Below are 14,858 nucleotides of genomic sequence, written 5' to 3'. Positions count from 1 at the left end.
TGGAATCAACGACCCCGTTGAGATGATGAGGGTCAGCATAAGCACAGGGTGAAGCGGCAGCGCAAAATACGCCAGCCAGGAGTGCCGGGACTACCCGTGCCTGCTGTGTTCAAGCCCGTGAGGATGCCGTGGGTGGACACCCATAACGATGGCTGAAGTGACAGAAGTGGCGACATCATCTGCATAATCTATCACTATTTTAACGTCATGAGGCTGCCAAGTCAAGGGTCTATCTGCTTTGAGTTCTGTGCATCTCAGTAGAAGTCATACTTGCATCCTAGGAGTATGTTAGGAACGCTGTACGTTTAATGTAAGACATCTATAGACAGAATTCATCAAATTTCAGTCTCTACGTTGCACACGCTCTTCTGTATTTGCGTTAAGTCAGATTTTCCCGAGGACTAGCACATCTCTAACAATGCAGGCAGCTTACTTAAATAGCCACACCCCACTGCTGTACGTAACTTCTTAGGGCAAATTTGTAAAGGGTAAGAATTTCACCTCCCATGTAGCCCTCAAAAGTTGAGACAATGAAATCCCTAAACTCATTACCTCGTTTCTTAGAGCTAGTACCATTTTCTCTAAAATTACACGTTCATTTCTTGAAACAGCGGATCCTCTCAGAACACAAAGCTTTTAATCTGAGTTTATCCAATGATTTCTGGCATACAGAAACTTGAATTTTAACAAGGTTATCAAACTGCTTGATAAAGGAAAATTTTGACCTGCTCGTTAAGCTGCCTTTCTGCAACTCTTAGCGCTAGCCCTGAAACAGGAGACTACTTTTCACTTCTGCAGATAACTCCCATTTGTTGCTTTTGGCAGACAGCAGCATCACGTTCCAGCAACCTTCCTTTACATCGAGAGTAGGGTCTGTGGACTGAAGCACTAATTCTAAAACTAAGAAATCTGAACGGCATAATGCACTAATCCCAATATTGACGTTGTTCAGCCTCAGATGGGGACAAACGTTGTTGCTTATTTGTGCCATGCACAACAGTTCAGTCTGTGATAGCGCTGGAACTAGAATTATGGAGTTTCAGAATAGAGCCTTCAAACTCCATTTTAAAATTCTGGTATGAAACAAGACGGGGCTAGCGAAAACCCTTTAACATTGAAAGATTACCGACAGCAGCCTTAAACCCCTTCACTCTGCATTATGACTAGTGGTTTCTGGAGAACCTATAAAGAAAGATGTTTGCTTACCAATTACTGCCTCCTCTTCTCACCCCTGAAAATTTGGGAAAAATAACTTTTGAAGACAGTGTCTTGCAACACAATGAGTTTTGGCTACTAAACTGTTAATACGACATTTGCAGATCAACTTTGTTAGCATTCCACAGCATAATTACAGCAGCAAGTAGGTAAAAACAGTCTTCCAGGATTTTGGTTGTCACTTAATTTCTGGTATCTTAATCTGAAGATTTAAAACAAAGTGCTGAAAACCTTGGGATAGATTAGCGTGATCCTATACAATCTAACAAATTGGACTAACTTTTGAGTGTTAAAGCCCACACATCAGGAACACTTTTGAAGCACAGTAAAGCATGGGCACATTAAAACATACTGGGCACATTAAAACATACTGGAACAAGTGAATTTTGTAGCTTGGAATCCAGTAGATGGAAATGTACTGTACTCTGGGGGGGGCGGGGAGTACTGGGTACTTTGGGTGGTTTTTGAGGGGAATTTTCTGGTGCGGTTGCTGTATTTTGGGGTTTGGAGGGGTTTTTGGTAGCGGAGCTCTTCAACACTTGTCAAGTTCAAGAGTGGAGTATTGTAACATCTAAGTGAATTGAAATTTGCATTCAGCTTTGCTCATAAGGAATAGTTTTAGAGAAAATACTGCCTAGAAAATGCAATACTATATATTGGAAAAACCTTCCCTGCTTTTACACGACTGAAACTTTGTGAGGCACTACCTTGGAGAGCAGGACATCCTGTTTGTCTTAGTTTCTCACTTTAACCATTGCAAGTAGAACACAAGAACATCTTCTGAAGCCTTTGTGGAACTTCCAACATACTTTATCAATTGAATTCAAGCTTAAAGATCACACATTTTGTCAATACTGGTAGATTAGATGAATCTTTTATACTAGCTTTTCTTTCTGTTCACGTTTTCTCCACCTTTGAGGTGCTGGGCAGGAGGAAAGCGTTCTTACTTCAAGTTGTACAAAGGAAGCACATTGCAAGTAAGGAGCATCTCCTGTAATAACCTGGGTATTTTCCTCTCACAAAAAGTTTCCTCAACTGTCAACATTTGGATTTAGTCTCTCATACCCAGATGTCAAATCTACCTATAGCCCAGGTTCTGCATCGATACAAGATGTTAGCTTTGTTTTGGAATTCTTTTGCTACCAGTGTTTGGAATAATGAAAAGTAAAATAAGCCTAACTACTACAAGCTGCCCAATTTTTAATTCCTGCCTTGAAATAGAAGTGCTACAGGATTTGGAGAGAAAGCTGTGGGCTGGGGTTACGGTCAAAACAGATAATTGTTTCAGGATTACATTAAACTCGCAAAATTTTAGATACGACTTTGGCTATATTTGGCATTTTTAAGGCAATCACATCTTTTTTTCACATTCAGAACAGTATTTCATTAGTTTCATTGTATCGGTAGCATACTTTTGACAACATACTAGCTTTTAAGGCTTTTTAAACACCCATAAAAGGACGTTTTGTTAATAAGTCCAAAAATCTTTTGAGTGATGGATGAATGTAACAGCTGCTACAGCACAATTACAGTAATCTTGTAACTTCTTAATACTCCCAATATGTATATTCAATTTGCTTACTAAATTACCTCAATAAATGAATCAGCATGCAACTTGATGGTATTACAATTCTGTTTCATTGAAGCGATACGCAAACGTAGGCAGTGGTCAGACCGTTGTTTCATTGAACTTTGTCAAGCATCACAAGGTTAACAGTCTTGTGATGTTTGTGACAGCGTTATTATATATGCATGTGTAAAGATTTAATGTAAACATGTTGAATTTTAGATTAAATGGATGTATGTTTGTTCACAAAAAAAGGGCTATGAGTTATTAGGAAAATCCATAGCACATTGAACTTGGAAACAATAGGGTTTTCTTTATATGCAACAGGCGATCAACGAAACTTGTCCTTTAAGCGCTGAACTGAAGCAAACAGTTGAGTTGTAGCCAGCGTATCCAGAACGCTGAGAAAACAGTACTTGCGGTTGTAACAGTCACCTCTAACTCAAAGTTTTGTGGAGGATTACAGCAGCTGTAGGCAAAATCTGTTATTGTTTGTCTTGTTGAAGAAAATCAATCTTGATCAATCCAAACTACACCCAATTTCAATTCTTTTCTTAACTGTTTAATATGGAAGGCTCGACAGAGCTGACCTGGCATAAGGCAAAACTTCTCTTAATAAAATAATAGTAAAGTTTGAGATTTCTCATCTTATTTTATAGAACACAGCTGTATTTCATTTTCTTTCAAAAAATGAAGCATTTCTCCCAGAGCAAAGGGAGTGTGGACAAGAGATTCTGGAAGTATTTCACCAGCCAGCTACAAGAGTTGAAAATGCAGCGTGCACAGCTTCTTAGCGTCAGCAGCATAGGAGTAATGGCTTATGCAGCCCGTAGAATGAAACCAGTGGCACCACGGATTTGCTTGAAGGAGAAGCCACATTAGAATATTTAGAGCAATTACTATAAAAGCTGTTTTTCTAGAGATTTAAAAGATAGAAAATACAAACCTAATTTTGGGAAATTCCAATTACTGTTTTTCCTTTCTTGGTCCTCCATTCTAACCCACTTCTGAACACTGACATTAGAACTAGCACTAATAATAAATGACTACTAATAAGGTTCAGGCTCTTTTCTTATGCAGCTCCAATTCTACACGTTTGTTTGACAGAACTTGTAACTGCTGCAAAAGTCAATTGGGAGTAAAATTAAGAGGAAAAGTAGTATTGAGTATCAACCTGTTGTATCATTTGATCAAGTGCTAGCTTAGAAGTTGCATAATTCTTAGTTTCTGCATCTGACACTAGTTGCCTCAATTATTTTTTTTCCTGGATATTTTGTGTAGTCAGTTTCTTGATAATATGAAGGCACCCAAACTGCATTCTTATCTTATGTAAGCCACTAAGCAATGCGAGACAAGTCTTTCCATCTCCCTGTATGCTACTTCCACTGTTTTCAACCCTTCTCCCATTTTTTATTTTTCTTACATTAGACTATCATGACAGTGCTCACACTTCACTTTTTTTTTTTTAAACTTTAGCAAAATAATGGCTCTCCCTTTTTAAGCAGGAGTACAGTAAGGAATGGCAAAAAAAAAAGTGCTAAATTTGTGTATCTTCAATCTTCCATAATAGTAATTTCAACTTGACTTTGTTTTGACAGTGTGCCCATACTCCCCTCTTCACGTAAAGTTTTGACTATGAATTCTAATTCTACATATGTGGGCATTGGAAGCTATGTACATACATAACCAAAATTCCTGTAACCTTATTCTTCCTTTCCTGGAAACGTGACTGTAATACAGCTCTTGTAAGCCACAACACTGTTGGTTTCCCCCCCACCCAATTCCATGTTATTCCTGATATTACTTAATGGTTGCAGTCATATTTCATTTCTACCCTTCAATTTTACAAATATAAAGAAGGGGAGAAAGTATGAAATACTCGACTTCATACTCTGCCTTCCAAGAAAAGTGTTACAAGCTATGTGGGAAATCAAGAAAGTCAAATAAGTAATAAATGCACACAGACAAATCTACAAGGCCACTACTGTCCAAAGATGAGGAAAAACTTAGAATTAGCCTGTTACACAACATTCAGTTGTTTGCACAAAACTACTATTCTGCATTCTGGAAATAATTTAAAAGTAGCCTTTGTCAAGCTGTTTGCACATCTGACTAATTTTAGAAGCTTTCTTAAGGACATTCTTTTATTTAATACAAGAATACAAATTGAGTGCAAATCTAGAGTCACTTTGGAATCTAAGTCAGTCATTGTCAAACTCAACCTACAATGTTTGACTTAAGATTATTGGTATGTTCTAATTAAACTATTTAATTGATCACTCTAAATTACACACTGCTCCTAGCACAGTGTTTTTCTCTGCTTTCCATATTTGCCTATTTTCCTGAAGAAAGCTTAATAAACATTGGTTGCAACGTTAGGTTGCAATTTGCAAAATAAAAATCATATGAATTGCCCAAGTAAGTTTTCTGATAGTGTATGAGAATTAATTTGGAAACTGCACACAGACATATTAGCATATCTTATGCTGCTCTGTATTCACTTCAGCATAAAGCGTAATCTTTAAACAGTCAGTGAAATTGATTCTGTACTCTATGAATCAGTGGGAGGCTTCTATTTTTAACATAGTATTTTATTCAAATAATCTCGTTTTACTTAATTATATTGTTGCACTTGCTTTAATTCTTCCCACCACTTCAGCTCAGCTGTCTTTGACCTTTCTAGAACAAACCTCTCTTCACCACCAATGTTGGCAGTATAGGTCTCCATTTATAATCCCAGTAGAGCTTTTCAGCTTGTGCTCCGCTCGGTGCTTTAGCTCAAATGTTGGTGTGCCTCATTAGGAAAGCAGACCTCAACAATTGGGAACTTCTGGCTTATCTCAAAGCAAGAAGAAAATCTGCTCTCCCTCATTTCCTCTCCAATACACTGAAAGAGCGACTCCTACATTATTTCCACAAAGCAGCAGGTGAAAAACTTGACTAAACTTCCTTTCTGGCAATATCATCTTGCCATAGGATAAGACTTGGCACATTACAAAATGCCGTTCCAATCAGTTAAAAAATACATACATATAAAATCACTGTAGTAGTTATATACTTGCTTGAGAATATTTTAATTAAGTCTATCAAGTATTTAAGTGAAATACTACTGTAATTAGCACAAAATTTACTTAACAGTTTCTTTTTGTTTGAAAGAAAGTAGGTTCTAAAGTAAATTGAAATCAACTGATAGAAGTCTGCTCCCACGATATTGTCTTTTAGTACAAAATTAATGTAAAGTCTTGTTCCATTTATTTCCATTTCTACAATATTCATTTGCAAAATCGCTCAGGAGTTACATACCAAATTCCACTTCCCTTTTAAAAAGTTTGTATTGACTATACTTCTCTTACCTTGAAAGACTGCAAAAGCCAGTTTCAGCAGGCATTAATGGTTGCTCCCAAGACATGCCTACCCTGCGATGTCCAGAACTGACATTCCTTCAAGTGCTCCCCATTTATTTAATGCCTTAGAGGCAAACCAGCCAGGATAAAGAGGCCGAGATTTTTTTCTGGCCTCAACATTAACCTGTTCAGAGGATTCACTACTGAGCAACAGCGAAGATACTTACCTTCCAAGTTTTGCCCAGCCTGTTCAGAGCACAGAAGCCACACAAGTTTTCTCTACATATACACTCATATATACACTTCAAGTCTTTTGAGAAAAGCTAAGTAATTTTATTTTTTGTTCTTTACAGATATGTAAGTTACTGATGCTGAGGCATCAGGCATGGAAGACAGAAAAGTTGCAGAAAGATGCTACATTTTTACAACAGTGCTTAGCATGCTTTTTTTTTTTTTTTAAGAGACAAGATGAGGTTTTTTCCTGTTGCAGTGTCGGGCTGTAGCATGCTCATTAAAATTGCCCTGAACAGTTGTCTATTCCTAAAGTACTAAAAGCATATATCAATTTATTAAAAACATGAAATATGTAGCGTAAGAACTTAAGGATCACAAAAGTGACAAACTCCTCCTGTTAAATGTTGGCAATATCCCATTGTAACTAAAGCCATTTTTAAACAGTATTTTTTTCAATTAGCTAGTTCAGGCACAGGATCTGTAATACTTCTAGAACTACTCAATTAGTCTTACATATTCTGTTTTTCCACAGGTGTTTTTTGTAATGTTACTCACAGAAGTAATTTGATTTTATTATTTTCAGTATGGCATCAGCAGAAGTACTTGTATCCCACCCTACCCAACATTTAAAAAATTCAATCTGGCCTACGCTTTCATATTTTATCCTAAAAGGCACCAAAATCTACTATGTCAAAAAAAGTCTGCAAAATAGGGGGTGAAGTGGGGAGAAGAAACCAAAAAAAAAATAAAGCAGTCTTCTGAAAAACAAGTATTTTCCATTGAGTAATACTAAATATGCTAGCAAGATATAATCAAGTAGCTAAAGGTTTTGTTACTACATGTAGGACATGTTCTCTTACAATTTTTCTTTAGTATAACTAGCGAATATTCTATTGCACGCCAAAACCATCATTTGATAATCCTTAATTAACATTGTTGCCCAAAATCTATATTACAAGTGAAATATTTTAATCACACCCTATTGACATGGTCAAAGAGATTTATAACTTACTTTAAATTAGAAATTACTCTGACTTGATACCAAGTTAAACTTAGTTTAGCTATAACAAGAGAAGACCAAAAGCTAAACAAACCTGTTTCTTATACCCCCAGTTTTAAATAACTTAATTTGAAAAACATTAGGGGAAAAAGGGCAATCCTTGTGATAGTAGTTCACAGCCTTAGCCTTCTGACACGGTCCCATTTATTTCTAACTATAATTTTTAATATTTAGGTTTTGAAGTTCGACTGTCCTTATGTGGAAAATATTGCTACATTTCCCAACTGGAAAGTACTCAATTTTGAATCACCAAATCAGTAAATTTCACTTTAAAAAGGCTCAAAACTTTATGTGCAAAGACAAAGGACCTTGCCTCAGTCAGAAAGACTAAAGAAACACAGAAAATCTCAGTACAGTTTCCTCTGCCATTCTTGCTAATACATTACCCACAAAGATTCTAGTGTAATGAGAAAAAAAAAATAATGGTGGGAACCATTGCTTTATACCTTAATTATTACCTCCCCCTTATTTCCCCTTGTACAGGTGGAAAGCATGAAACTCAAGCTTTTAGGAAAGGGTATGTTCTCCTCATTGATAACTTCCTGGGAAACAATTAATGGGAGAAGAAAACAAATCACATTGGGGGGAAAAAAATAAGATAAATAAAAAAGCTTAGCAATACTCCATCCCAAACACTGCCTTCCCCTCCTCCCAGTGGTAAGAGGGCACACTCTCTAACATTAAGCTTTTGATATCACTGCACCATAATTTCTACCTAGCTTAATCTTTGACTCTGCATTCTCTCCCTTTTAGAAATTTTGCTAAAATGATACTTCAGAACAACTGTATAGTGTATTTACTGCAGTTGTTTTGCTGGAGGTACTTCTCACTCCATCTTGAAACAGAAAGTACAGGAATAAAGTGTTGGAGAGAATAATTAATTGGCACGGAGACTTCAAAACAGATATATCCTCTTTTTGTGGGTGTAACTGTAAAAAGGACTGCACAAAAAGGCTTGAGGAAGTGAAGCAAGCAGAGCAACCTATCTAGAATTTTTTCTTTCTTTTTTTTTTTTTTTTTTTTTTTTAGAGGGGAACTGGAAGCTCCTTTGACAAAAACAGGCCTAAAATAAACTGTACTGAAAAATATCAGACCTTGGGAGGGCTCCTACTGCTCGCTAATTTTCTAGGCCATGATCCTTCAGAACAGATTTGGGACCTGTTAGTAATAGTAGTGAAATAATTACAGGTAATTGCAGATATAGTTCCTCAATTGAATTAATATTTAAATACTTTCATCAAGTACTTTAACTCAATTTACATTTTAAGTAATTGTTTGGCACATAGCAAATTTTTCCATTGTTATTTCAAAATTAGAAAAAATTACTGTGGTTCTCTCTTCAGCCTGTCTTTTGAACAGCAAACAGATACCAGCAAGCCTCATTATTTTAAAGTCAAACGTTAATATAAATGCTATTATATTGACAAATTCTACGATTATTTCTACAGTAAAGACTATGAACTGTAGCTTTTAAAAATATAGCTCGAATTGGCTATAAACTTGCCATTCTTTGAGTCCTCTACAGTTGTTAAACAAGTGTAAACACAAAGTACACTTCATGTGGTTTTTTTTTTGCACTCCATTTTTATGCAGTTATTTTTTATAAATATACTTCTCCAGTAAAACCATGTCTATATATGAGAGCCATAGATAACTTAACCGTGGAATCATTAGGATTTAAGTTAATATTGATGCACTTTTATCTAAAGCATAAACAAGTTGCTGAATCTCTGCCACGCTTAAGCAGCACAATAATATTGGGGTTTAAGGTTTATTTTACTACACCAATATTTACGTGCTGCTAGGGCGGAACAAGTATGACAACTCTTCTATTCATCCACATGTCAGGAACACAAATTTATTAACAAAAAAATTTATTAGTTTCTTCAACTGTTTCTCTTCCTTAAATTTCTAAAGCAGCAAATAATGATTCGCATCTTTATTAGAGCATGCAAACCATGATGTGCTGCTAGAGTACTTTAAGGCCTCAAATACAAGACTTAAAACCTAGACAGCATTTTTTATTGCTATAAACGGAAATACAGTTTTACTTAAAATTGGTTTTATTTATACACCAACCTGTAAAATTAAGAACCTGTTATGATCCAGATCAATTCCATGGCTTCGAAGAAGAATACCAACATCTTTGAATGTCTTTTTCTTTCCATTGATGTGGTAGACAGAAGAATTATCTCTATAGGCAGTTCTAGATACACAGAAATTGCTGTTAGGAATGACTTCATAATCATCTCCTTCCTGTTTTGAGGAAAAGCAAAGCCAGAAAAACAATTACTATATCACAGGTTTACCTCATATTTCACTATCAAGCACAGAAGTTTTATCGCATTCAAGTCATTTATCGCATTTTAAGTCAACTGCACACTGAAGTCTAGTAGAAGTGGGAACTATCTTAAAGCTGCATATCTCAAAAAAGATATTTAAAAAAACTCCAAAAATACTTGGGAACTGTACAAAAACTAGCCCAAATTGTTTATACTGAATGGCCTTCATCTTATGCCTTTCTCACCACTAATACAAGCTATTGCATTGAAAAATACTTAGTTTATTCTCCTTAGCACTGCTTCAAATCACAAATGAAAAGGCCTACGTCAATTTTAAAGTGGCTGTGCTATTCCACCCTTTAAATTTTAGATTAGGAAGCCTTGAATGACTAAAAGTACCAGTCGCATTTTAAACTCCTCTTTTATAGTGCTAGGAAAAGGAGTTACTTTTAGCGAAGTAGTTCTAAAGAGAAACTGCGAAGATAAAAAAGCAAAACATTAAAGATGTGACAAATACGACATCATCAGCTTCAAAAGATATCTTAAGACTTACCTACAAAGCAACAACTAAAATAAAGCTGGTACTATACTTGAAAAAGTTAAAAAAAAAAAAAATCAATGAATGCTTCTAAACTAGCCTACCACTTTCACAGATTAACCCCCAAGAGCATAATCGAATTGGTAACTAGTATATACAGATCTTTTTTAGATCATAAAGTTAGCTCCTAGAGGTTAATACAAAGTAAAATGGAAAAAAAAAGAATAAATTTAACAATGTTGAACCTGGGTTATTATAAATACAAGCAAAAGGTATGTGTGTATGTACATCAAGTCAAAGAAAAAAAACAAGTCTTTTAAAACTGTTCCTTTAAAGGCTGCATATATTGGCACTTTATTAACACAATTTTTGAAATTTCGATGTATATTTCCCACTATTTTGACTGTCCTCAAACTCAGTAGTTGATACTTCAGCTAGAAGGTGTGCACAAAAATTATACTTAAATAAAGTAAGAGAAATAAATTCCTTGCACTGTAATTGCAATAAATCAACAAAAATGTCCATAAGTTTTTATCAGTACATGAAGTGGCAAGCAAAATAAATATTTTTTTAGTTTTCCAACACTTTATATTTCATTCAAACAAAATATCAAGTTCAAAAATATTTAGTGGTAGGATGTGAGGTTCAGAATTTTTGACGAAAAATCTGTTTTAAAATTGCAGGCATGTTTACAGGATACAAAGTGTAAATAATAAAGTTTCAGATTCATTATATATTTCTCTAAATCTAGATAACCTAAATAGTTCCTAATCAGTTTGGAAAGTTTTGCTTAAATAGGTTTTATTTCTTTATATATATGCTCATATTATAAATTTAAGAATATATAACATGTCTAAATGTAGACTTAGAAAGTTTTAGGGATCGTATTAATTTCAGAAATAAGTTTTATTTACTTGAGGTAAAACAGATGACAACTCTAAAACGACTTCTTCTTAAAATGATCATTACATATTTCTAAATAGTTTAAAAACGGACATGTACCAAATATTAGTCTTGCAGAAAATAAAAAGAGAATCCCTACTAATATTTTAAGAACTGCACCACTCAATAGAGGAATTTTTAAAGCTAATTAACTTTGAACTGATGCTTTACATCCCAAAGGTAAACTAATCATGCTGTGAAGTTTTTCCCACCTCAAACTAAAATAACCAAATATTAAAAGTTTTCAAATCCTTAAAGAAAAAAAAAAGTCTCCACTGTTCTGAAGAGAAGCATACATACCTTGTCAATGATCTTTTGGAAGTGGACTTCCACAGAACAGCTCTGGATGTCTGTATGTTCGTCAGAATTATGGATCAGCACAGAAAGTTTTTTGGATCTGATTTTTTGTGCTCGATACCCAAACACAAAAAGCATTGAATCAATGACATTGGATTTTCCACTGCCATTTGGCCCAATAATACATGAAAAACGCTGCATAATAGAAGGAAAAGAGTGACATTCAAAGGGAAATAGATCCTGGCCAGTGCACATCACCTATTTCATTTGTGAACAGTTTAAAACACAATTATTTCTACTGCATGAAACTGCAGACTATTTGATAGTGTTTAATGCCAAAAGTAAAGCAGTACAACTCATTTCAGAAAAAAAAAAAAAAGAAAAAAATCACACCTCAACTCAGCTTTCTATATTTTAACTTGTTAACTCAAAGCGATACTGCATTTAGCAAGCATGTTCGCAAGGAAAGTTTCATGATTAGCCACGTAAGTCTCTTGTGGGCACTAAAAAATATTCTCATTCTTCAAACACACCCCTAAAAGTTCTCCAGTAAGCGAAATAAAGAGAAAAGTGTGCTTTTTTAAGGTTTACTGACAAATTAAAATTGTACAATATGAGAAAGTTACACTTTACTGTTTTCTCTATTGTCCAATAATGAAAATTTAGAATATTACTATATAAGTCATTCTAAAATTTAAGTATTTTTCAGTTGTTTTGAGATAAGCTTACATGAAAACACAGGAAGGAATACTAATACCCAGCGAAGTCCCACCTTAATTTAAAAAATGCTTAAGATAAAAGAAAGATACCTTATGAAAAGGTCCCAAAGTTTGCTCCCCTGCATAGGACTTGAAGTTCTGGTTTACAATATGAGTTATCATAAGACGAGGAGCACCGGCTTCACTGGTCATTGCTGGAGGTGGGGGAGGAGGGATGCTACCCAAAATCTCTTCTAAACTTCGATTATCAAGCACCTCATTTGAGACTGCTAAAAACCATCCAAAATAAACAGAAAGGAAAAAAAAAAAGACTATAAGCTCTCAATGACTAAACACCTTTCAAAATGTTCAACTGGAAAAGCAAACATAATTTCTATATGAACCAAACCTATAATTTTGCCTGTAATTATTAAAATGAGCTAAGTGGAATTAAAATTTGTCTTTCCATGAACTGAACTCTTTTGAAGAGATATTTAAGATGTCCCATCGATTCACTAGTGGGTTTTTTCTTTCATTATGTAATTCTTATTCTAACACACTTTAATAGGCACTCTGCAATTACAATAGCTACAACCGTCACAATAAGCCTACAAATCTGAAACAGGCAAAGTCTTTCTAATTAATAAGTGCAAAGCCACATTTCAAGCGTGCTCACAAGTCACTCTGCAAGATTTGGGGATCGCTGTACAATGCTCTGAAAGCTGTAATGACAGCACAACTACTCTGCAAAGACAGGAAGTTTGTTACGAAAACAAACTGGCCCCCTGGATATCAGCTAGTTGTAAGCAAAGAAGCTTTTCAACAGTTACTAGCAACTTTTTCTTCAAAAAGACAGTAGTATTTGCCACCGATTTCAACATATTAATCTATTTGTCAAATACCTTGCTTCAATAATTGCATATCTGGCTACCTAAAAAGCCACACACTGCTGTTTTTCCAGACATTTTCAGCAAAAACTCAACTCAGGAAACTCAAGAAAATACACTGCTTCATGAAAAAGAAAGTCAAATCATTTTAAGAGTTAAGTAAATAAACTTGACATTTATTCCATTCCAAGAAATCCCATACCATTGGCTGCATATAAGTTTGAAAAATCCTGCTGTTGTACCACAATCTTAAGTACAATGTTACAGATCAGGAATATGAAATAGGCTTTATTAGGAGAAAGTCTACAAATTGCTTTTGCACGTGTACTAAATTACCGGTCCAAACACTTTAACTCTTTGCAAGCCCTCTTTATCATTTCAAAAAGTTTAAACTTGCCAGGAGTCAAGGCTTTTCAATATTCCTTTCTAGAAGAGAAAAGAGCAAATCCTCTCTGCAGCAGTTGGTAAATTCAACTGAACATTGTTGCTAAACAGGCACTATCACATCAAGTTTACACAACATCAGAATCACAATATTCAGACCTACCTTGTGGAGGTACTTCACCAAGCTGTCGGTCACCTTCATTTTCCACTTCCATGTCACTGGTGGACTCCTCTAAGGGCTCTCTGCCTTTCTGATGGGCTGCTGTAGAGGTTTTGGTGATCCTGCTTGGCTCGACCTCCGTTGTCTGTTCCCCTTCCATTCCAAGCAATCAAACTACCGAAGGGATCTATCTCCTTTGCTAACATAAACAAGAAAACCCCGTGATCTAAGCATTCAACTACAATCCCCTAAGGAATATACCTACATGTTTGCCCAGATGTTTGACTAATTTAGAAACTAAAGACCAGAAGTATTTTGAAGACAAAAATCCAAACCTGAAACAAAATCTAAAGCTTAGCCTCATAATGATATGTTTTAAAACACATCACCCCCCAAAAAAACAACGGACTGACCTGAATCTGTAAAAACAGCACAAATCTACCTACTGAAAACTCATACAGCCATGTTCAATGCAGTTACTATGCTCAGAGAAAGCAACCATAATGCTGGGGGCAAAAGAGTTAAAGGCATTCGCAATAACAAACTGAGTAGCCATACATCTTATGGAAGCACTCTTTACATACACGTCTCAGACCTGAAATGCATTTTACTTTCAACAGTCCATGCTGACTATATATTTTATATCAATAGATAGATAAACAAAAAGACCTGCATAATTATACCAAATACTTGACTCTTAAACAGCTTAAATCAACACATTCATTTCGCGAAATACAACGCAACCTCTACCACCAGCATTCAGCATTTATCAGAGAAAGTAAAACAAAATACCTTAATCTAGTTGTGATGTTAAAGTAAACTGATGAAGAACGCAACGTTACAAAAGTCCATCAGCTGGCACTTGAGCACAGCTCCCAAAAAGTATAAATAGAAAGCAACCAATGTGAATAAAGACGACTGCAGGAGCGAAACTCTCTCCGAAGAGTTTAAATTGCAGCAAGTGGTGAAGTTAGTTCACAGAAAAACAGACATGAGAAAGTTTACTTCTCACAAGATAAAAAACTGACGTGGTTAGAAAGTCATCTTACAATTGGTGCCAATCATTTGACGTTTTCAGACCTACCCCCAACCCACACTCTCATGAGAGTCCTTCATTTGGGACAATGGGGGAGGGGGGGAAACGAGAGAAAGAAATCATTTTAAGGCAATTTGAGTCTATGCCCCTGTTCAAAAGTGTTCCGCAATGGCTGTCGCAGACAATTACAGCCTCTCAAAGTACCAGATTTATT

At 35.4% G+C, this 14,858-nt stretch overlaps 1 protein-coding gene across 4 annotated transcripts in view; it reads right to left on the bottom strand.

Moving 5' to 3' along the window:
* The window catches only part of SMC4 (structural maintenance of chromosomes 4), a 39,857-nt gene that overhangs the window by 23,799 nt on the left and 1,200 nt on the right, over window positions 1-14,858 (bottom strand). For 2 of the 4 annotated variants that reach the window (XM_063339386.1, XM_063339387.1), the window contains exons 2-5: window positions 13,612-13,807; window positions 12,289-12,467; window positions 11,483-11,674; window positions 9,500-9,676 (exon numbers count right to left, since the gene is read on the bottom strand). In XM_063339386.1, coding sequence (XP_063195456.1) covers window positions 9,500-9,676; window positions 11,483-11,674; window positions 12,289-12,467; window positions 13,612-13,768 — 705 coding nt within the window. In that variant the 5' untranslated portion in view covers window positions 13,769-13,807. Of the gene's footprint in view, window positions 1-9,499; window positions 9,677-11,482; window positions 11,675-12,288; window positions 12,468-13,611; window positions 13,808-14,400; window positions 14,621-14,858 lie in introns of those variants that run through there. The other 2 variants (XM_063339389.1, XM_063339390.1) reach the window with 2 other exon arrangements.

Source organism: Chroicocephalus ridibundus, chromosome 6 (assembly GCF_963924245.1).
Source record: "Chroicocephalus ridibundus chromosome 6, bChrRid1.1, whole genome shotgun sequence".
In the NCBI taxonomy this organism is placed as follows: Eukaryota; Metazoa; Chordata; class Aves; order Charadriiformes; family Laridae; genus Chroicocephalus; species Chroicocephalus ridibundus.
The sequence above is the reverse complement of the archived record's forward strand: the minus strand, read 5'-3'. Positions and strand labels throughout refer to the sequence as shown.